The sequence below is a fragment of the Antedon mediterranea genome, chromosome 9, assembly GCF_964355755.1.
Source record: "Antedon mediterranea chromosome 9, ecAntMedi1.1, whole genome shotgun sequence".
Taxonomy (NCBI): domain Eukaryota; kingdom Metazoa; phylum Echinodermata; class Crinoidea; order Comatulida; family Antedonidae; genus Antedon; species Antedon mediterranea.
In genome coordinates, this window is record NC_092678.1 from 24,171,228 (window position 1) to 24,195,064 (window position 23,837).

The 23,837-nt window shown below is 33.0% G+C and overlaps 3 protein-coding genes across 12 annotated transcripts in view; 2 read left to right on the forward strand and 1 right to left on the reverse strand.

The window, feature by feature from the left end:
• Positions 1–526: 526 nt before the first annotated feature.
• On the reverse strand, positions 527–3,864 carry LOC140058636 (uncharacterized). The gene is made up of 2 exons (XM_072104327.1): positions 3,814–3,864; positions 527–3,300 (listed from the first exon to the last, which is right to left on the reverse strand). The coding sequence occupies exon 2, from the start codon at positions 3,291–3,293 to the stop codon at positions 2,289–2,291; it is 1,005 nt and encodes a 334-aa protein (XP_071960428.1). The 5' UTR covers positions 3,294–3,300; positions 3,814–3,864; the 3' UTR covers positions 527–2,288.
• A 187-nt stretch (positions 3,865–4,051) lies between these two features.
• LOC140059012 (probable E3 ubiquitin-protein ligase makorin-1) lies at positions 4,052–10,475 on the forward strand. Its single transcript, XM_072104822.1, has 7 exons — positions 4,052–4,426; positions 6,412–6,537; positions 6,940–7,157; positions 7,583–7,818; positions 8,029–8,243; positions 8,880–8,990; positions 9,087–10,475. Exons 1-7 carry the CDS (start codon positions 4,383–4,385, stop codon positions 9,568–9,570), a joined length of 1,434 nt encoding a protein of 477 aa, XP_071960923.1. The 5' UTR covers positions 4,052–4,382; the 3' UTR covers positions 9,571–10,475.
• A 3,194-nt stretch (positions 10,476–13,669) lies between these two features.
• The window catches only part of LOC140059436 (protein MON2 homolog), a 31,792-nt gene continuing 21,624 nt past the window's right edge, over positions 13,670–23,837 (forward strand). For all 10 annotated transcript variants that reach the window (XM_072105348.1, XM_072105350.1, XM_072105352.1 and 7 more), the window contains exons 1-12: positions 13,670–13,759; positions 14,263–14,429; positions 15,032–15,095; positions 17,577–17,704; positions 18,743–18,874; positions 19,112–19,241; positions 19,540–19,646; positions 19,867–19,992; positions 22,411–22,602; positions 22,940–23,064; positions 23,152–23,282; positions 23,483–23,639. In XM_072105348.1, the coding sequence (XP_071961449.1) occupies positions 14,322–14,429; positions 15,032–15,095; positions 17,577–17,704; positions 18,743–18,874; positions 19,112–19,241; positions 19,540–19,646; positions 19,867–19,992; positions 22,411–22,602; positions 22,940–23,064; positions 23,152–23,282; positions 23,483–23,639 (1,400 nt within the window). In that variant the 5' untranslated portion in view covers positions 13,670–13,759; positions 14,263–14,321. The remainder of the gene's footprint in view (positions 13,760–14,262; positions 14,430–15,031; positions 15,096–17,576; positions 17,705–18,742; positions 18,875–19,111; positions 19,242–19,539; positions 19,647–19,866; positions 19,993–22,410; positions 22,603–22,939; positions 23,065–23,151; positions 23,283–23,482; positions 23,640–23,837) is intronic.

Sequence of the window (23,837 nt, forward strand, 5' to 3'; positions counted from 1 at the left end):
CGATTAATTATTTCATTACAATTTCCTACTATTAATCTCTAACGTACAGCAACATACCAATCGAACACACCTATGCATTATGTAATTGCACGCTTCAATGAACACGCGGTGACCTTTTGTGCCGTGGAAGCGATTATTCGCTTATTAACTGCTTGTTCATTCATGTGCCGAAATAGCTCAGTTGGGAGAGCGTTAGACTGAAGATCTAAAGGTCCCTGGTTCAATTCCGGAGAACCTACTATGGTTCTGAATATTCCCGGGTTTCGGCACTTCTTTTTTTTCTTTCATGTTTAAAATATTTTTTTTAGATTCATTTATTCCAGTGTTTACTTTTACTTTTTTGTAACTAATGTTTTTTTTAAAAAATAAATTATTACAGTTTATTTTTTAAATATTTTTATTTCATAATCATATGAATATATTGTACACTAAAGTGACTAAATCGAATCAATTCTATATATTTGTATTTCTGTGAATTATTATTCATTATTTATAACTCTATAAACAGAGAAGAAAGAAGAATTTTAAAACAAATGCCATTTATTTTATTTAGCAATCAAACTTATCAGTTACAACAATAAATAGTCAATTCACAACACGCAAGTATACAGCAATTCCAAATTCTTACAATTTCCTTTTTTCTTATTTATTTCTTTTATATTAATCTTCCTTGTTTTATTTTGGATATAAATAGTTATATATCCACAAGGAATAATTTCGCCAGTGTAGCATAGCAAAAAGCTATACAAAATAACCTTCTTGCTACACATTTCTACAATTGTGTAGCAAAAAATACGATAGAAAACTATGATTCTCGACTAAAAAATCAGTTTGATTCGCAATATTGCTAAACAAAATTTTAAAATGAAATTTTTCCCTGATCCATATTATTTTAGTGTTTATTCTCATTTTGTTTAATTCCATTTTGTTTTATTACATTTAAATTTAGTGTTGGAGAAGTTTTACATTCTTATATAAAATGTCATAAAACTGATTCATCATTTCAAGTCCTACAAAAATACATAAAAAATAGCAATAAATATGTCTAAAAAATTCAACAAATTTTATAAATTAAAAATGAGTTAAAAAGTGTTGAAAGCACCGAAATTATACTTTTGTCACTTTAATTTAAAAATAAAAAAATAATAATTCACTTTAACTTTATCAGTACTCTTCCTCCAGATAGTATGTGTAAGTACATTACTGTTAAAATTAATTAAATGTTTTAAAAACAAATGAATTTATAATACTAATGTAAGAGCACTTGCATAGAACTTAAAAGTACACGTAAATAGGTTAGAGTTTGAGATAACAACACATTTCAAAGTACAGTATAACCAGGCTTAATCTACAGTAAACAAACAGTGTACTTGACTACAGCATCTATACTTAAAATAGTTACACTTTACAAGTCCCTTTACACTAAGTAAAGCCTTGTCTACACTATCAAACTTTATGTGTCAAAAAAGTTTGATGTGCCCATATATGGTAGTTCTATGCTTAAAAATGGTAGTGATATGACATCATCATGTCCATATATGAGCACATCACATTTTTTTGACACATAAAGTTTGATAGTGTAGACAAAGCTTAACAGTACTAAAATTAATTACTAAATTTAAGTTAAAACAGTTGGTAGTACACTAACATTTATGCTCCAACAGGCACAGTTTAGAAATTTATCAAAAAAAGTTAATGAATACAAAAATATAATATGACCAATATTTTAAAATACTTAGTATAGAAAATATATTACAAATAACTTAAGTAAAAAAAACAACAAATGAGCAAACACCATGAATTGAAAGCCTTTTTTGGAAAATTGTATCCAGGTCAAAAGGTTACAAGTATTAAGATTTGATTGGTTGCCCTTGACCATGTAATCTGAATCAAATACGTTCTTAAAATTTCTTTTAACGATAAAATTGTTAATTAAAGCTCTGTCTACACTATCAAACTTTATTTATATGTGCCCATATATTGACATGATGATGTCATATCACTACCATATTTGAGAATGTCACTACCATATTTGAGAATGTCACGACCATATTTGGGCACATTTCTAATTGTATTTTGATATTTATTAGTAGAGTATAGGGTTCAAAGTAAGTAACATTTATTTTCTTCAAAATAAAACAGTCAACAAAATGGTGTAAAGAAAGGTAATATGATTGAAGAAGGCATGATCAAAAAAGCAAAAAGCTTGTGACAGACATGCCTAAACAAAGATTAGATAAAAACAACACGGAAAAAGAAAATAAATAAGGGTATATAATTGTATTAAGTTATTTCATAGGCAATGTGGCGGCTTCACTAATAGGAACGTCTTTCGTTGTTTGCGACAACTCTAGCGCCTCCATCTCGCATTCATCGTCTTCTGGTGGCGCTCCTGACACGGATGCAATAACGCCCGCCATATCGACGCCGGCGTTTACAAACGACATCAGGTTCTTGGTGATGAAGATGGAGATGTCAACATCATGATGAAGCCACAGATATAAACGGATACCAAACAGAGGGATATCAACAAGAAACGTCTGCACACTTGACACTACTACAACAAAGTTAACACTCTTAAACTTCTTGTATTTCTGTTGTGTCAGGATCCTTAATAAAAGCAGCGACAGGACCGGTAGTAAGTAGTTGATACAAGTGAATGCTTTGATAGTTTTATCTAATCCATACACAAGTACAAGTCTAGTGTCCTCGACGAATAGATTGTTGAGCAGGATCAAGCTATCAAGAATTCCAAACGCGGAGTGGAGCGCCACCCTGTCCAATCTGCTTTTGTAATCGCTATTCCGTTCTCGATGATGTCCATAAACGAGACATAGAAAGATCGGCCCGGACAAAGATAGGATTATTTTCAATGAAGTTGACGAATAAAATCCTTTGTCTTTCAGTCCCTCAGCAAATTCATCAAACATGATAACAATCTTGAAGACGATAATCACTGCATACGCAAGCCATGCTGCATAAGCCAATGGTAACTCAGCCATCGCTAGTTTTACTGCTTTCTTCCAGTCAATCTTAACACCATAATCAGTCTCATCCTTGTCTCTTTTTTCCTTTGAGAAGTGTACATATGCTTTGTAAAAACCAAAAATCCATAAAATTAAAACCAAGGAATCGCCTATGAACCAAAGCTTGCCCTCCAACGAACCTAGACGTTTGCCAGAGTTACTGCAGTAATTAATACAGAAAACATTAAGCAGAACAGCTTGTGTTATTAGCAGGATTATGCAAATGCACATTGCAGATACATCAATCAGCTTTTGATATTTTGCCATGGTGATCCTGACAGAAAACAAATAGAGTTTTAATTTATTAATTACCATCAAAATTAATAATTGAATTATTTTGATAAATCATTATTATATTAATACGGTAATAATTAATATAATAATAATAATATATTATTAAATTATGTTAGTTATTGTATAAATCACGATTCCTCAACATCATCTACTAGCTAGACTAGTAGTACTAGTAGTAGTTTTCATTATCATGGATTGGGATTAGCATAGCTTAGCTGCTACCTACCTACCTACCCACCCTAGGGCTCTAGGGGCCACCACCTATCTACAGTATTATGTTACTGTTAAACTAATAAAAATAAAATTTATATTATGAAATAGGGCTAGGCCTAGCTAGGCCTAGGCCTAGCATAGGCCTAGTTTGTATGTAATATTTTATGTTTTTAAATTATAATTCACATTTTGTTATAATCTAGACAAGTAGAACAACATGAAGTCAATACATCATTTTTCTAATAAGAAATATAGTTTGTATTTAGAAAGAAAAACTCACAATTCAAAGGAGAAATCTGGGCTTGGCCAGCAAAGAATGTGTTGTTGTTTTGAATTACCCTTTGACTTTTGACCTAATTAAAACACGTCAAACAGTTAAGCCAATCGAAATACATTATTGTTAGTCAAGGCAATTTTATTGGTTAGATGTAAATTATCTAACAGCGCTCTCTAACAGATTGAAAATGGTCGTCTGATTGTTTCGTATACCTTTTTTCGTTTTTGGGCTTACATTTTTAATCAACAGGACGCCTGGTGTGTACATACTTTAAACTGTTATTTATGTGTATCAACCACTGGTGCATACAGGTGATGTTATGGTGTACTGTCATTCTGAAATTGGCGGGTAAACGTTTTTGACAGTTGCAATTCAGGTACAGCCAGGACCAGTCACGCCAGGCTGCTCTTTTTTGGTTACCCTGGATCTGGTTGCAACGCAGAGGCAGCAGCCAGCGCGGCAGGTGTAGGCCTAGTAGTAGACGTCTGAACCACCCGGCCTAGGCTGAAGTGCTGCTAGCAAAACGTGTTTATCTTTGGACCAGCTAGCTGGAAGGCAGTTTGTAATTCAGTATGGCTACTGCTGTTGGCATAAACTACAGAAAAATTCCTTGTCGGTAAGAAAGAAAAATAATATTATTATTAATAATAAAATAATAATAATAGGCCTCTAGGCCCTAGGCCTAGGCCTTATATTAATTATTAATATATTTAACTCAATTTTGACTTGTTCTGTGTGAAGAGGCTTAGCTAAGGCCTATATTGTATGTATAAATAAAGGCCTAAACTAGGCATACGTCTCTAGTGTATTTGTTATGCGCGATTTGAACGATTTGCGCAATTTAAAATTGCGCAAAAAAATCCTTGCGCAATTTGAAATTGCGCAAAGAATTCTTGCGCAATTTAAAATTGCGCAAGGATTTTTTTGCGCAATTTCAAATTGCGCAATCAACTTGCGCAATTTCAAATTGCGCAAGAAAATCTTTGCGCGATTTTAAATTGCGCTGCACAATTTGTAAATTGCGCAAGATAGTTCTTGCGCAATATGACACCTTTGCGCAATTTGAAAACGAACTGTAAATTTTCCCATACATGGCTAGGCCTAGGCAGAGGAGTTTAAAATTTAGTATTTTATTATATAAATAAGACCATTTCAATGAAGATAATGTTTAATACTCACTTTTTAAGTTTTTAATATTAGTTTAATACGCTAGGCCATGTAACCTAGTCAGTATCAGTAGTCCAGACCCTAGCTAGGCTAGAGTAGTATAGCCGACCGCCCGCGCCGCGCCCGCCTGGTGGAACACCACCGCTTCGTTTTCCTTCGTCGGTTCTTCGACGGTATGCTAACTTATAACAATATTTGCACTACTAAAATAAGGAAATGCGATATTTATCTTTAATTTTGAATCATTCTTAGAAATTACTATATAAATATGGGTGTGCATGATTTCACAATCTGTCGAAAAACCTTGCGCAATTTGCAGATTACTTGCGCAATTTAATACGTTGCTTGCGCAATTTGAAACACATGTTTCAATTCAAATTGCGCAAGGATTTTTTTTGCGCAATTTCAAATTGCGCAAATCGTTCAAATCGCGCATAACATATTTATTAGTTTACTAAATAAGGTAGGCTAGAGGCTATGTATGTCTAATTTATTTTTTTCTACAGAAAATGTAGATCTTGCTTTAAATAAACAAAGTGTGAATGTCTTGTTGATTTTCCGATTTATTTGCTTTCGTTAGAAAATTGATTACATTTTTTTTATTATTTAAGAAAGCCATGGTTTTCTATACACAGACATCACTCAGAATTAACAATTGCATTGTGCGTTCATTCATAAATAAACTATTATTGAAGAACATCCTGTGAAATTGTAAATTTGTTCAGTCACATTAAGTTAAAATAAACATCAATTCATAGAAATAAACATAATTTATTAAACAAATATTATGCACTTGTCAATTGTATGACCCACTATACGACCCCCGGGAGAGGTGTGTCATGGGTGCGTCATTTAAAAATAATTACTGACACAGGGGTGCGTCAAAAAACCTAGATGGTACGTCACATCAATGAACAAGGTGTGTCAATGTCCGTCACTTTACCACCCACCATATCATAAACAACATGGTCACAGTGCGTCAAAATGGGTACGTCATGGTCACCTAAAGGTAAGTCACCTTTTTGACGCACGTGTGCGTCATGGTATTCAAAAGTATGACGCACATCGGACAAATGACGCACCTCTCCCGGGGTCGTATAGTGGGTCATACAATTGACAAGTGCATTACTAACTATCTAATATAATTTATAATAAATAGGCCTAAATATCATTTTCTTTCAGGTTTACTTTATCAACTCGATCCCAAAATATAAACTTTTGAAAACTCTAATAAAAAAATGTCCCTTACTTTCTAAAAACCAGACAAAGAAAAAAAGATTTGATGATGATGTGCCTAATGGTAGTGATATTCCCAAAAATTGTAGTATATGACATCATCATATCCATATAATGGTAACATCACATTTGTTGTCACATAAAATTTGATAGTGTAGACAGAGCTTTACTGTCAATCTCTATAATATTGATTTGTAGGTTCTTTTTAAATGGTAAATGTAATCATGGATCCAACTGTAAATATTCACATGACACATCCAACAAGCCGTCTACTGTCTGTGTATACTTCTTAGAAGGCAGATGTATGTATGGAGATAAGTGCAGGTATTGTTAATTCATTCATTCATCATTTATAACTGTTCTTTCTCTCAATATTTTCTTTCTCCCTCTTCCTCCAGTGAACATTCTGGCCAGTGTAAAACAAATTGGAATTGGAAACTGTGTTTTCATTCAACTTCAGATTTATCAGCAATAATCCCTAATAAAAATGTTATTAATGAAAATATTCCCTGTTTTCCACTAAATTTGTATGATGTTGAAATAAGTTGAGGCTGAATTTCAGCCTTTTTAACCACCTCACCGTTGCACCACCTCAATTTAATGATGTGGCATAAGAGGCTGGTAGATCGTATCAGACCCCTCCCTCTAATTACAAGTCATCCACTTTCATTTTGACCTAGCACCATTATTTTCAACTCTATATTTACTCTTCACTTCACCAAATAGGTTTGATCATGACATTGAACTGGCATCAACTTTCCATATGCCACCATCAACATCAAAGCTGGATGATAAGTCCTCTAAGATGACCATATTAAGTAAAAAGGGAGAGGGCAGCAGTACAAAAGAAGCAGAGAATGTGTCATCATTGTTTAGCTCAATGAAGATGGAAGATTATATAGGAGCGGCGGAGTTTGTACCAGGCATGCCATACCAAGGCAATGGTAAATGTAGATAAAGCTAATGTTTAACAATTGATATTTTGTTACTGTATTAATATTAATATTAAAAAAATTGAATGAATACAGAAATCTAGAAGGACAAAAAATGGAATAAAATCAATCAAAACAAGCCACAAACTAAACAGAATGCAAAACAAGTTTCATACTTTTACTTACAGTGGACAATTTCAATTTGGTATCTAATAATAATATACGAGTTCTTGTATAGCGCCGAATTCCAACGAATGTATCATGGCGCTGTGGACTCGGATGTTACACTTTGTAACTACTGTAGTTTCTACACTACATGTTTCTCCCTAAGGGTCAGTGCAGCCACTTTAAGGCCTCTCTCATCTGTTCATGACACACTCGCTGTCAACTAACTACTATTTGATTCTCATGAATATTTGCCATTCTTGTTTTTGTAGTTCCCCCATCATACAGTGCTGCAGCCTCTTCTGGTGTTGATGTCAATTCTAAAGTTGTTTACCTTGACAAGTCTGTGGCTATTAAGGAATTCAAACAACTTCTATGCCCATTTCTATTACAAGGGTATTGTCCAGATAATGACATGTGCCCATATACACATGGAGATCTATGCGAGTATTGCCGACAACCATGCCTACATCCGGATCAACCAGATCTCAATAAAGAGCATATTAAGGTAACACCATTTGATGTTATCATGTTCACCTCATGGCCAATGAGATTTTACCTCTATCAAATGACGTTGAAATTAAATGAAATTTAAACCTTTTTTTTAATGAAAAAATGTCTTGTTTTGTAGGAACAATCTTCTTCTTATCCATATACCATATAGTGTAATATTTCTATGCCTTAACAATCTTGTTAATACCGGTTTCTTTTACAATAGGATTGTATTGCTGGCCATGAAGAAGAAATGGAAAAGGCGTTTGCATTTCAGCGCAGTAAGGACGTAGTGTGTGGTATATGCATGGAAATCATACTAGAAAAAACAAACGCAAAAGAAAGAAAGTTTGGTATATTGTCTGACTGTAAACACCCGTATTGTCTAAGTTGTATAAGAAAATGGAGAAGTGCGAAACACTATGAGAAGAAGGTGGTCAGGTGAGTGTCAGTTGGGCTGTTTGTCCTATGATTAGAATCAAACATTTTGGTCTCAAAACACTGATATTCATTGTTCAGAACATTAGCTTAAGAGCTATGTCTACACTATCAAAGTTTATGTGACAAAAAATGTGATGTGCCCATATATGGTAGTGATATGCTCAAATATGGTAGTGATATGACATCATCATCTCCATATATGGGCACATCACATTCTTTTGTCACATTTGATAGTGTAGACAGAGCTTTAGTTTACTCATTAATGAATGTTATCTGTAGTTAACCTTTGGTTTGGTAAACATGTCTTGATAGTTGCTTTGTATGCATTACAGTTTACTGTATATTGATATAACAATAATGGTTGATTCGTTTATAACCTAATGCTTATAAGTAAGATCTCAGTGCACTGTACATAATTGAAGTAAATAAACAGGAAATCGACAATATATATGAATAAATGAAAAAGGTTGTTGGAAAGTCTTCACCTGGATCTTAAAGAGTTCGTTATTAGCACACTGTCAAATTGATATTGCACACTGTTGGGACTGCCACAGCAAAAGTTCTCCAACCATAGGTTGAAAACATGCTCTTTGAAGTTTAATCTAATTTTATTTCTTATTATCTTTCCTCTTTCAGAGGCTGTCCAACGTGTAGAATCTCATCTAATTTTGTAACTCCAAGTGATTATTGGGTAGAAGATCCTGAAGAGAAAAAGAAAATTATTGACAAGTATAAGTCTGTTTTAGGGTAAGTTTAAGAAATGAGGCTGTTACTATGTTCTTGTTTGCCATTTCTGTTTTTTCAAATTTAATTTAAAATTTCATTTATTTTTATTTATAACAGAAATAAACATTGCAAGTACTTCAACAAGGGAAAGGGAAGCTGTCCATTCAGTGGCAATTGTTTCTACTTGCACGAATACGAAGATGGCAGGAAAGAGGATCCTGCGACAGCCGCGAGACGTGGCCGCAATAACCACGGTAGCAGAGTCCTTGATACGATCAGCTTGTGGGATTTCTTGGAAGAACGCGAGAACATGTTGTTCGACTGGGAGAGTGAAGACGACGACCTTTGGTTTTTGTATTACGGTTGGTCGGATGATTATTACGACACTAGCGATTACGACGATGATTTCAGTGATTATGTCGGTATTGGGTTTAGCGAGAGTGACGATGATGAAGACAATGATGACGCTCTGTTTCAACAATTCACGAACGCAACAGCGGCGGCGTTAATTGCTTCTACCGTGGCTAATGATAAGTCCAGCACCGCAGCTCAGCAAGTCGACGATGGCTCATTCGGAGACGATGAGGACGGTCTTGTGTAATTTGCTATATAACCTAGCTGTGTTTAATCTTCAACTTTCACATATATAAAGTTTTGTCCTTAAAAAAGAAAATTTAAAAAAAGATACTATGTATTTCAAGTATAAAGTTAGTGTAGCTAAAATCAGAAATTAAATTCGTCGAGAATAATAATTAAAAATACTTTGTCTGTAAGTGGGAATTCAAGAAATGTCATAGTTCACCAGGTCGTATCACAGTTGAGTAAAAAAATATTTAAAATTGATAGTACTTATTTCCCATTTGAATCCCATGCGTTTAAAGCTATCACGTGTTATCGTTTAGAAAAAAACTGGTTCCGAATTTATCACGCATTATTCTAGCTACGTTATAGTAATTTATCACGCATTATTCTAGCTACGTTATAGTAATTTTGAAAAAAACACTGTTATTTATTCAATAAAAGTTTTGCTAGAAATGTTCAAATTATACCAAATATATAATCTTAGTTAATAACTCTAACTTGTAAATATTTTTTTCCAACAAATTTTAAAATTCTTTGCCGTTTGTGTTTAAACTGCAATGCATCGACTGCTGCTTATGTTGGTAGCTTTACTTTTAACTGCTGTAGAATTTCACCATTACTTGTAAGATAACAGACTGATCTTGCCAAATTATAGAACATATATTTTTTGTAATTCTATGTTAACAAAGACTAATTTGATTTAGAATCCGTGGTGATTAAAACATGTTTTAATCATTTGTAGTGTAAGAATATTCTGTAAAAGCAATAGGCCGTATTTGGATTCTACACTGTTGTGTATAAATATCACACATTTGTTGTAGAACAATGACTGCCATAAAAAACTTAATTTTCTAACATATTATATTTTACCCATCAGAAATTAATCTTAAAAAATCATTTTCAAACTTATTATTTTGAATTATTATATTTTATCCATCAGAAATTAATCTTAAAAAATCATTTTCAAACTTATTATTTTAAATTATTTTTTATTCATCAAAAATTAATCTTAAACAATAATTTTCTAACTTATTATTTTGAATTATTATATTTTATCCTAAAAATCTTAAACTGTATTATTTTTAGTTGCCAAACCATCATATTTTCAAAATCATTATTTTTTTTAGATAGAATTAAGTATTATTTTATCTACTGATTCTATTTACTGATTAGCTATTTGCATAACATGTGGTCCATTAAGGTGTACTTTTACTATTAGGAAATGTATAAAAATTGATGTTGCATGATAAACAAATACAAGTATTGTCCGTATATACTCAGGATAAAAACGACAGTTACACTACCTACAAAAAATATCTAATTTATTTTTTATATAAATACTTTGTTAAATAATAACAGTCATGTGTGTTTAGTACTACTATGTTATTTAAGAAAATTTCAAATTAAATAATTAGAAATATCTGATTAGGAATTGTTCGTTAGAACCTTGTTTCATACATGTCTGCTCCAGTTACTGCAGTAACACAAGCTCTAACCTACATTATTCAGTATATATGCACAAACTGTAGGAATTCCTCTATACTATGGTTAGGGAGTTGTAATTAGATTTACCCTCCCTAATATGAGGTTATGATTACTACTGTACTAGTATTGGAACCTGGGTTAGCTACAAATAATTAACTAATTCATCGGAAAAAATGTGAAAATATTTATTTGTACTATATAGTATTTTGATTAGTGTTATTATTAAATTTGTTGATTAGCTATTGTAATTATTGAGATAAAAAAAAATTAAGTAAAATATTGAATTGTTTTTAATATTGTAATCCATGAATGCATACATGTATAATGAATTCAACAAATTAATAACAAAAACTTGTTATTGTTTGTGATTCTATATAAAAGGTACTAATTTGATATATTTACATATTTAACAGTATTTTTTATAATGATTTCTCTTTATGCTTATATAGTCGTATAGTAGAAAATTATTATATTATTAACAATTTTCCATACAATTATTTTTCTCTATTTAAATAACAAGAAATTATTTTCCTGCATAAATTATTTCTTTGTATATAATAATATAATTTATACATCTTTAATAACGATATTTTCATAATTAGAATGCATTAATATAATAAAATGTTTTAATAAAATGCAACTTGTATTTAAATTGACAGTATTGCTGTTTTAACCAGGAAATTAATAATTTATAATTATGCACGTACAAATGTTAGAAACACGTTGTTTGTTTCAGCCAGCAATCTGATCTCAAGCTTTGTAGGATATGAATAAATACAAATTATCCTAATGTATGTTAATGATAGTTTAAACTTTTTTTTTCAATAATCTATAAAATTACTTGATTTCAAATGTAAATACCCAGAATGTACCAAAAATAGATTATTATACATATTGTTTTTATGAGTTTTTAAGAATTTAGTTTGTAGTGATATGATTGGTGGTTAAGATGATTGTCTTACAATCCTGTGGTCCTGGATCTTGCAGTGTACCAGAATTGTTGTTATGACCAAAACAACAACAAAGCGTGGTCTTTGTTTTCACCCTGTTATTGGCAAGTTAACTTAGTCTTTGTTTTCACCCTGTTATTGGCAAGTTAACTTAGTCTTTGTTTTCACCCTGTTATTGGCAAGTTAACTTAGTCTTTGTTTTCACCCTGTTATTGGCAAGTTAACTTAAGCCTATTTTATGTATACTGTTATATTATATATAGCTTTATAGTGCAAAATGTATGTGTTGGGTTCAACCATGTTGTCCTAACACATCCTAACATCACCTTATTATTCATTATTATATATACTGACCTCGTAATTGATACAATATACAGCTTCTATTCTGCTACCATTCTTTGCATAGTATAATGGTATATACTGTAATTTGAATGAGGTGATTTGATAATATTATTGTAGATTAATTTAATTTGTAATATTATTATAGGGGTGGCGGGGGTTGTAGGGGGTTTGCCTCCCTCTACTACTGCAATTAAAAGTACATCCCATAAAAACTGTTACATTATTTGCTTAGTTTATTTACATTTTATTACTATATTGCATATTCAAATAATCACAGTGTTAACAATACAGTACAAACATTGCTTTTATTGTTATTTTTAAAAATATTATATGATTAACTCCAAATAGAGAGGCAGAACGCATAGTGACAATTCAACGTTTCATTCTGATTATTGTAAATGAAATAAATTGAGATGTTAAATTCTCAAAATGTGTTTTGTTTCTCTAGATTTTAAGTTACCCTCGTTTTATTTCATCTGAAATTATTTGTTAAATCCTCTGATATTTGTCAAAGTAATCTTATATTTACAGTATTCAGTTACCTCCATATTTTGTCCGTGTTTAGTTAATAAGATACTGTAGGTAAGTTTACTATTTTTTTCCACAAGTTATCACATTTTTAAGCTTTCATTTTATTAGTGAAATATCTGTGTCAGTCTAACTGCAATACACGTGCAATCATAGAGTATACATTCAAGTTTGTCTATTAAGTTCATTTCTTCAGTAGTCCGTTGTATAGTATGTTAATACATTGTCTGCCGCAACCCTCATGCTTTATTTTTTTTAGGGTTAAAGGTTAAAAAATTTGATAATTAGTTCTTTGCAGATATAGTTGAAAATAATCAGAAGTTTTGAGCCAATAAATAAATGGTTGTTGTTAAATTTATTCAGTTTTTTTCTTTCATTTGTGTCGCTTGTGTATGTGATGTGCCTGTATGTTATTTATAAAAACATCGGGTATTTTCTTTAGATAACAAAAGTGAGTCAAGTATGGATTAAGTGGCTTTGAATTAAAATGGAGATTCCCATTGATGCAGGTCCTAACTGTTAACAATTTAATAAGAATAAATATTGAAATTTTAAATTGAAACATAGTTATAATAAAATAATGGATAATATATTTGTCGTTTTTAAATATTTATTTATATAAATTTTAGGACTACAGTAATTGCATCTACGGTTTCTTCATTTGCTTTTTTTTTTTTTGCTTTTTATTTCATTGAAATTATTTATAGAAATTATACATAAATACACTCGGCTATTTATTAAAAATGAATTTACACGTCACTAGTCTGCAGTGTTGACGCATGCGTAGAGTAGTGATTGCGTGACGATGAGGAATGAACAACAGACAGTTTTGTGACAGGCCTAGCTAAAACGGAGGAGAATAATACCTTAAAAATTGTCTATTTGTTAAATTTTAATATTCAGGTAGATAAGTATTGTTTACTTGTTTATGTAGTATTTTAGGGTGTGCTTAGTTTTTAATTAAACAACTTCTATAGACGTTGTTTTTGCTTTCTAATAAGTCTGACTGTGCTAGCTAGCTAGCCTACTAGCTAGAGGAGCCTAGCTAGGCCTATTATAAGCACTTAGCAATTACTGGAGTGGGGCCTCGCCTGTGGTGGTGGTGCTGGTGGTGGCTGAGCGATGTGGTTAACCATTCTCCTAGCCTAGGCGTAAGGTGTTTAGTCAGTCATTCATAATAATAATAATATATAACACCTTTGTTTGTTAGATTATTTTTCTATCTATCTAGCGCAGTATTGTTGACCATGCATAAATATTAATCATTAATAATAAATGTGCCAAGTTTTCTATCTGCAGACAGACAGAGGGTCATTCTAGAAAACACGGCATTAAATGTACTGTGTGCAGTAGACCATGCCGATACAATAGCAAACAAAATGATTTTATTTTATTTTTATCCATAGAATTAACAGATAAAATCGATGTGGATATAGTAGAAACAGTTTAAGAGGGCGCTGTAACAATGGCTGCTGCCGACGTAGTCAGTGCCAAGAAGCTTGTGGAGAACTTACAGACTGATCTGAGAGCTTTGTCTAATGAAGCCAAGAAGAAATATCCACCTGTTAAAGAAGTAAGGAGCATTTATTCACAGTATTCGACCAAAGTTACACTGATGGAAAGTCAAACAATATGTTTAGCAGGCCTGTTTAGTCTAACATCCAGGGTTTTTTTGTGCCAGCTTATAGTTTTACCATAGAGATTTTATAGTATTCACTATAATATCTCTATGATTTTATACCTTGGTACTTTTGTGTAAGTTTACATCCCTGGTCCTTTTGTGTAAGCTTACACCCCTGGTCCTTTTGTGCAAGTTTACACCCCTGGTCCTTTTGTGTAAGTTTACATCCCTGGTCCTTTTGTGCAAGTTTACACCCCTGGTCCTTTTGTGTAAGCTTACACCCAAGATGAGTTGGCATCGAACCATGCAAACATAATCAACATCTTGTCTATAAAGTTTTAGCATCATTAGAGATTTTAAACATATGCAAGAAAAATACTGGTACTTTTATTGTAATGATATAGTGATGACTTCAATAGTAGTGTTTCAGATTTCTTAAATTAACTTCTCCTAGAATTATACTGTGTCTGGTTTTTAGAGGGTTGACTAATTTTTCATACTTTGTTTACAAAAACTTAGGCCTAGTAATTAATTAAAAAATAATGGTTTTTCAGGCTGCTGAGGCTGGGATCTTAAGGATACGAACAGTGGTAGCCAAAAACAAGGATATCATACCAGGTAATTGTGGGATGTGATACCATTAACCCAAGCTGAAACCCCCACTGGGCTTAATCTTAGATAATCCCTTGCAAGTTGAAATTCACATAACCATGGACCTAGGCTATACATTAGATTTATAGGTCCATGATATAACCAAGGACACAGCAATACTTATTTCACAATGCATTTGATATAGCTAACTCATTACATAATACTATAGTATTTATGGTATTACAATGGTGTTTACTGGTACTGTATATTATTTATTAAAATTAAATGTACACTGCTGTATAGTATTATATATTGTATATTTACATGATGGTGTTTATATTCTGTATTTATTGTATACTCCTGTATTATTAGTATTTACAGTATTGTGTTATTACTATTGTATACCATATCTATATATAAATTTACGTAAGGGCAAAATTCGGTAAATTGCGCCTTACTTCTAGAATTTTTACTCGATGGTATATAAAGTTGGTTCGTACTTTCGGTACTGATTTTAACCACCTGATGTAACCCTGTTTACTAATTAAATTAAGTTAGATAATTAGTTATTGACGATTAAAACGAATTTAGGTTCAACGATTTGCCCCAAATAGGGGTGTTTTCCGATCGTGGTATTAAATGTCTAATGGATGTCCATCTTGAAAACATTTTCCTATCTCCTCCTACGATAATTGTTTTTAATAGCTGAAAACCGGTTGAACAGCTAGAGTACAGCATCATAATGTTGAAGACAGGCCGATTTTCTTAAAAAAATACTATTTTGATAGATTTAATATACGATTATACAAATGTATTGATTTGCGATGAATGGAACATCCCAATCTCTCAGTCTGCCAGAGTTTGGTTTAACACAAGTCGGTAAATTTATGAGCCCTTGGTTTAACACATACGGTAGGTAAATATATGGGCCCTTTGAGAATAAACTTGAACAATACTGTAAATACCTATTAACTATTTTTGGTCCTCATTTGAATCGAGCATTTCTTACTGTGAATGTTCGTACTGTTAGATGTAATATAAAAATATATACAAATAAACTTTATTACTGAGATTGTGGATAGGCTCTACTGTTAGATATATAAACACATTATTATATACAAATAAACTTTATACTGACACAGTTCCTTCTCAACGTTTGTATTAATTAATAATTACCAAAAATATAAACGTCGTAGTGGTGTATCGTGACATATGTACTTTAATATTTCAATCGATTATGACAGTGACAGTTTTAACAAAGTATTACATCGCAAATGTTTTACTGTATTTAGAGGTATATTATTTATAGGCCTATAAAACATGAAAAAAATATTTCGTTAGTGGATAAAGAATATATTTAAAAATTGTTCCTCTTTGTACCTATCCGCTTTCCCATCTCTCATCCCTAATGTTACATACAAAACACAAATTGGGTTTCTTTAAGGCCCTGTTTCTGCTGCCAATCCCAAATATACCGTATAAATATACCGTATAAATATACCGTATATATACCGTATATGAAATTCGTGCACCGTTTCCGCTGCACATACTTCGTGGGTGGGCTGTAAAAAAAGTTGGCTTTCATATACCCAAAATGCATTTTGTGAGACGGAAGTATGGATTGACCTAGAGTCTCGTGTAGTGAGGTTACATGACAAAAAACAAAAACAAAACAATTATGGTTTCTCAAAACCTCTTAGCATTGCGAATTTACATCGCACAAACAATCTAAAAATGTAGAATGGGCATTGACTACATTTATGCAAAGAAGACGACGGCGTTTGCCGATAACTTTGGCGTTATTAAGTCTACCACAAATTCTGCTTTTATTTTGTTTGAGATACTTTTGTAAATCTCGGTATCTCTTCTGTTGCCATGTAGTCTCCCCCCAACCTTCGCTTCTCCCCACAATTGAATTGCAAAAATAGTTATTTCTTCAGTCCACAGTGATATTTTGATCTGTTGCTTGCTTATTATACACGCGTGTGTCAATGCAGCAGAAAAACCAAACAAACGCGTCACGCTCTGTTAGTTTTTGACCTCGTGTCACGTGGGCCGGGTCACATATACGGTATATTTTGAGTGCAGCAGAAACGGGGTACGAAATATACGGTATATTTTGGAATATACCGTATAATATCCACAAACAATGGGGATATTTATGCGGTATATATACCGCATATATATACGGTATATTTTTTATGAGACCCATTTCTGCTGCCAAAAAATATACCGTATATAAAATATACCGTATATATACGGTATATTTTTGGCAGCAGAAACGGGGCCTACATGAATCCAAATCAAAAATTTGGAAGTAATTCCCAGGGTGCTAATTTTAGTAGACTACATAAATCATCGTGTCTATTTATTCGTTTCTGTAAACAACAATGTATTATAGTCCCGCGGTACGTACATCTGAAATCGCCAGTTTTGTTACGCTGAAATTACTGTGTATTTGAGAACCATCTAGTTATTATAATTACACTATGGTGTTTGTATTTATAGCATTGATAGCATGCAGTGGTGAAATAATGCAACCCTTTCTACTTGGCTGTGATACAAAGAATCTTAGAATCGTTCAGATCTGTCTGGCTTCAATCCAGCGACTTATTGCCAAACAGGCGTTGTCACAGGTTAGTGGATTAGTAGCCTACAGAGTGAAGGAGTTTCAAAGGGAACGGAGTTATTGGTAATTGAATAGTTACATTATAAAAACAGCATGTAAATTAAGCATAAGGCAACATGTTTGTGGAATGTGCTATACATTATCATTAAATAAAATCAGGTCGTTTTATAACAAGACATTAAAGCATACATTACATGGCATTATAATAGTGGTGATAAGTGTAATCAAAGGTCACTAAAAGGCTCCCACTATGACAGATAGAAGATGTAAAGAGAACACCTTCAGTGGTGGAGTAACTTGCTAGCTGCTGCTATACATTGTCTCTGTTTTATCCTCTGTACTACACAACATAATACTGTTGCTTGTTTAACCTCAAATCTACCTCCATAGCTCATTGAAATCAGTTTTATATTATGTGTGCAGTTGAATATGTCTCACTGAACATTTTATGGAACAGCTATTTTTTCCTACTATTTTTACTCATGTGGGAAATCCCCAAAATGTCCTATAACCCCCACTGTAATAAACTACCATCATAGCTTGTATCAACACACAATCAGTGTTTATATGTTGTGTGTGTTTTATCAATAACATAGTCATTGGCCACTGCATTGTTTGTCATAGTGTTATCCATATTAAAACTCAATAGTTAATTATTGATTTTTTCCTTGTAGCAGATGTACTGGTCTGGGGTGTATTCGTTTCTGTCAATTTACTTCCATTTCCTACTAAATTATTCCTTTTCCACTGCAGGAGTAGAAGTGCAAATACCTTTGTTTACTTGTAATGCTAGTCATATTTTACTCCCATTGTCTAATGCTCTGTCTAAATTATCAAATTAGTTTGACAAAAAAGGTGTGATGTGCCAAAATATGGTAGTAATATCCCCAAATATGGGAGTGATATGACATCATCATGTCCATGTATGGGCACATCACATTTTTGTTGTAGTGTTTGATAGTGTAGACAGAGCTTAAGTACTTTAAATGTCAAGGCTAATTGATGTACCATATTGTATTAAAAGTTCCATGACTTTACACATTAGGAAGCAGGGTCAAATGTTGTCAACATGTTATGGAACTTGATGGATTGTGGGATTGAAGACCTAAAGGTTTTGCAGACGACGCTGGTACTGGTGACAACAAGTACCGTTGTACGTGGCAACGCCCTTGCTCGGGTAAGATAGATAATGTTTTTGTTCTATCCGTTGATGTGTAAATAAAAGTTTTCTTTATTTTGGACTTCATATCCATAGAATAAAGAGTACATAATGAAAAAAATGTAACAATCCATTTTCTATTTAAGCATAGAAACTGACTTATATACTTGTTTTTGCATGAGTGTCACTTGTTTAATACACTTTCTATATCTCATTAACATTCTATATCTGATTGTCACTTGTTTGTTTCTACAGGCTATCGTTATATGTTTCCGGTTACATTTCTCCAAGGATAACACTGTGAGTAACACAGCATCAGCTATTGTACAACAAGTTGTATGCACAGTGTTTGAGCGTGTTCTTGCTGAGGATGCTGCTAACGCAGGTAATACAAATTATGTCATATTAATACTAAAGAATTTATTCTTTTAACATCTTGATTGTCTACAGACTTTGTGAATGATTTGGGACAGTCTCTTAAGCTCTGTCTAAACTATCATAGTTTGACAAAAAAAGTGTGATGTGCTGTGATATGGTAGTGATATTCCCAAACATAAAATTTGATAGTGTAGACAGAGCTTTATTCAGTTCTAGAATCTTAATGATGCTTGGGAGGCCTAGAATAAACAAATTTATAATTCTTTGCTGCAATGATATACAATGTATTTATGTTTTATTTTTAGCTGGAGCTGAGGACCATAGTATTCATCAGAATTCTTTGAAGACTAACAGTCGTCTACCACCAAAGTCTCTAAGACCGTGCGCTACTGATGCTTATCTTCTCTTCCAGGTAAAACACACACTTCTAGAAAGTAACAAAAAAAACTTGCTTACAGATACATACAACAGATTAGTGTTAACAAAACCAAACAATTAAAACTTCATAATTTGTGAATCAGTAAGAAAGTAAAAGTTTTCCACAGCATTGAAAATTCTGCAATCAATAATTACTACCAAATATTAATTTTTTTATTATGCCTTATTGAATTCTTTTATTTATGTATTTCCAGGATCTATGTCAGTTAGTGAATGCCGAACACCCTACATGGCTGTTAGGCTTGACAGAGATGAGTAGAACGTTTGGCCTAGAGCTCTTAGAATCTATTCTCAACAGCTTCCCTCAGGTCTTTTTAAGAGTAAGTTTACAATTCTCAATTCATACTAATGATAATACTGTGTCTGGTATGGCTACCTTCTATTGCCATTAATACTGTGTCTGGTATGGCTACCTTCTATTGCCATTAATACTGTGTCTGGTATGACTACCTTCTATTGCCATTAATACTGTGTCTGGTATGGCTACCTTCTATTGCCATTAATACTGTGTCTGGTATGGCTACCTTCTATTGCCATTAATACTGTGTCTGGTATGGCTACCTTCTATTGCCATTAATACTGTGTCTGGTATGGCTACCTTCTATTGCCATTAATACTGTGTCTGGTATGACTACCTTCTATTGCCATTAATACTGTGTCTGGTATGGCTACCTTCTATTGCCATTAATACTGTGTCTGGTATGGCTACCTTCTATTGCCATTAATACTGTGTCTGGTATGGCTACCTTCTATTGCCATTAATACTGTGTCTGGTATGGCTACCTTCTATTGCCATTAATACTGTGTCTGGTATGGCTACCTTCTATTGCCATTAATACTGTGTCTGGTATGACTACCTTCTATTGCCATTAATACTGTGTCTGGTATGGCTACCTTCTATTGCCATTAATACTGTGTCTGGTATGGCTACCTTCTATTGCCATTAATACTGTGTCTGGTATGGCTACCTTCTATTGCCATTAATACTGTGTCTGGTATGACTACCTTCTATTGCCATTAACACTGTGTCTGGTATGGCTACCTTCTATTGCCATTAATACTGTGTCTGGTATGGCTACCTTCTATTGCCATATTTTTGACAACTTCAGTTTATTCAACTGTTTATTACATGTCACTCTTTTATAACACTACTAGCAATTATACCCGCCCCAGGGCGGGTTTCAAAATTAGTTTAAAGCCTTCTCGACACCCGACGCCAGTATCTGTCTATACTCACCAATCTCCACCCTTCTTCAATAACACCCCATACTCTTTTTTAAAAACCAATTCTTCCCAGTGATGGACAAATTCAATTCAACGTAAGCTTCAAATTGAGAGGAGTATACATAGCTATGATGGGTCTAATAATGGTTGAAGTACGTTGTAAATTGTGTAAATGAATAGGTGTCATATTGGCTGATAATTAAAATATCTAATTTAGATACTGCGGGCCCCCAGCCTTCTTTCTCCTCTCACCACCCCAGCCACAATCAACAAACCTTAACTCCTCCCCATGACAGTTCAAATATAGTAACTTTTCCTAGTACAATTCCAAGCATATAGGCTACTTCATTACGACAATATTTTCGCTCTTCCACCTCCCACTACAAACACACCCCAGATACACTGGGTGATTTGTTGAAGTTATGTTATTATCACTCCCAACCCATAATCCCTCAGTGGCAGTTTTCAAATGTAGTTTAAAACAAACCAAATACAGTTTCGGTCATGGTGATAGGCCCACCCCAAACTCCCAGCCGTTTCCCAGGAATAATTAAATACTTTTTTTCCTTGGAGGCATCGTGATGTAGTTGAACACAGTAACGGTAAACAATGGAATGGATATCTGTAATGAGAAAATCCAAGATACCGATACATAGCTGGATATGGTTAAAGTACTTTGCTAAATGTGTAAATGAATAGGTGTCATATTGGTTAATGAATAAAATATGTATATCTATATACGCCTTGCTGAGGATAATTAAAATACTGTCAAACTTTTGTAGTATAATTTTACAATTCAATAGCCTACAACCCCGAGCCCTAGCAAAAAATGACATCACAAACCACCACACCACCCCCCGCCCCCACCCCTCTCACAAAAACCCCAGGAGTCGGGGGAATTTTTTTTAATGTAGTTTAAAACCTTCCGGGTACAATTGCCATCATTTTGATACCCCATACGTATGGTTACGTGCAGAAACGGAAATTTGTATAACGAACAAACATCGAAAGTGGGGGTTTTGACCACATTTTGGTCCCTAACATGGATCCTAGGTGGCGGATGATGTTGAAATATAGCTTAGAACATTCCCGGTACAATTGCGGTCATTTTGATACCCCATATGTAAGATTACGTGCAGTAACAAAAATTTGTATAACGAACAAACAGACAAACAAACAGACAAACTCTCTCACTTATAATATAGATATCTATTATTGAAAATGTGTTTACATTTAAAATAGTTCATAAATACTTTAATATCTATTGACTGATGAGGTCGCACAGTATAAATAATAACAAACAACAACCTTTGTAACATTTTTTTGGAGAATTTTACAATATAAAATTTTAAACTAAACTATAAAAAAACGTTTAGTTCAAACCATAGAAGAGTGAAATTAATTATTATTATTATGAATTTCACTCTTCCCTGTTACAAACTGAAAAAACAATAATAATAATTAAAATTAAAAACTGAACAAAATTTATTCAAATTAAAATTGTGTTCTTACAGCATAAAGAGTTCAGTTTCCTGTTGAAAGAAAGAGTATGTCCACTCGTTATTAAACTGTTCTCACCAAGTTTGAAACACAAACAGAACCTGATGTCTACTGGTCCGTTAGTTGGAGATAAGCCATACTTCCCACTCAATATGAGGCTATTGAGGGTTGTCTCAGTACTTATTAATAAGTACTACTCTATACTAGTGAGTACAATTATATTTCTTATTTGTATCTAAAGCTCTGTCTACACTATCAAACTAGTTTGATAAAAAAAAAGTGTGATGTGCCCAAATATGGTAGCGATGTGCCTAAATATGGTAGTGATATGACATCATCGTGTCCATATATGGGAACATCACATTTTTTGTCACATAAAGTTTGATAGTGTAGAGTTTTACTTATTATAAGTTTTGTTGAAAAAAAAAAAAATTGAACCCTCTTTTCTAAAGACTATTTATATTTAAGTCTTATTAAAGTCCATCTATTTCAATGCATTTTGGTTTTTTACATTTAAAATGACTTAACATATTTTTATGATAGGTTACAGAGTCGGAAATATTTCTTTCATTGCTGGTGAAGTTCTTAGAGGGCGACAAACCGATGTGGCAGAGAATTCTTGCTTTAGAAGTCCTGCATAAATTATGTGTGCAATTAAAGTTACTACGGTAAAGTTTCATTAAAAGTACATTAAAGCAGAATTAAATACTTAATTTATATTAATGGAGTTAATTGTTAATACATTTTGTTTGTAGGTGCTTTTGTGTTTCCTATGACATGAAGACTCACTCTACCAAAATATTTGCAAATATAGTCAATGCATTAGGCTCTTTTATCCAGTCACTGTTTGTTCATCCTGTTGTTGAAAGGCAGAGTGCTCTTCCGGGTAAGAATATTAAATTTTGTACATCATTGATGTTTAATAGATGTGAAATATAATATACTTATAAAAAAAAAATATGCAAACAGTGAGGCAAGCCCTGAATCATGAGTTTCTTTTCACAGTATTACCATCAAACTTATTATTGGACCCTCTATAATATGATAACATATAGATACATAATTAGCATCTATTCTTTTTACTAGGTGTGAATTCTGGCAAAGATGGACTTAACTCGTCACCAGGGGTAGTAGGTGGAATGTCTTTAGGAGGAGGTTTGACACCCCAGCCAGCATTCGCTTACAAGGGTGTGTGGATACCACTCATTAACGTGGCAGCAACTGGCTCAGCCAGACCAGTTTTGTAAGTAAATATTTGTTTCTTCATAATGTCTTCATGTTTTTCATATACATTCAAGAGCAAGTAACTTATGAACATTTGAGATGTTGGGTTGTAACTCAGGACTGTTTCCACAATCATGAGTTACAACCCTGTCACTAGTTCAAGATTGAACCTTGGCATTGGAAGGCAAAACTCAAGCTACAGCTCCTCCATAAAATT

What these genes read in the sequence shown, in the direction of transcription:
- LOC140058636 (XM_072104327.1), bottom strand. Translation starts at nt 3,293, where the DNA reads ATGGCAAAATATCAAAAGCTGATTGATGTATCTGCAATGTGCATTTGC.
- LOC140059012 (XM_072104822.1), top strand. Translation starts at nt 4,383, where the DNA reads ATGGCTACTGCTGTTGGCATAAACTACAGAAAAATTCCTTGTCG. An exon ending in ATGTATGGAGATAAGTGCAG is followed by an intron (nt 6,538 to 6,939) that starts GTATTGTTAATT and finishes TTCACCAAATAG; the next exon opens with GTTTGATCATGACATTGAAC. An exon ending in AAGTATAAGTCTGTTTTAGG is followed by an intron (nt 8,991 to 9,086) that starts GTAAGTTTAAGA and finishes TATTTATAACAG; the next exon opens with AAATAAACATTGCAAGTACT.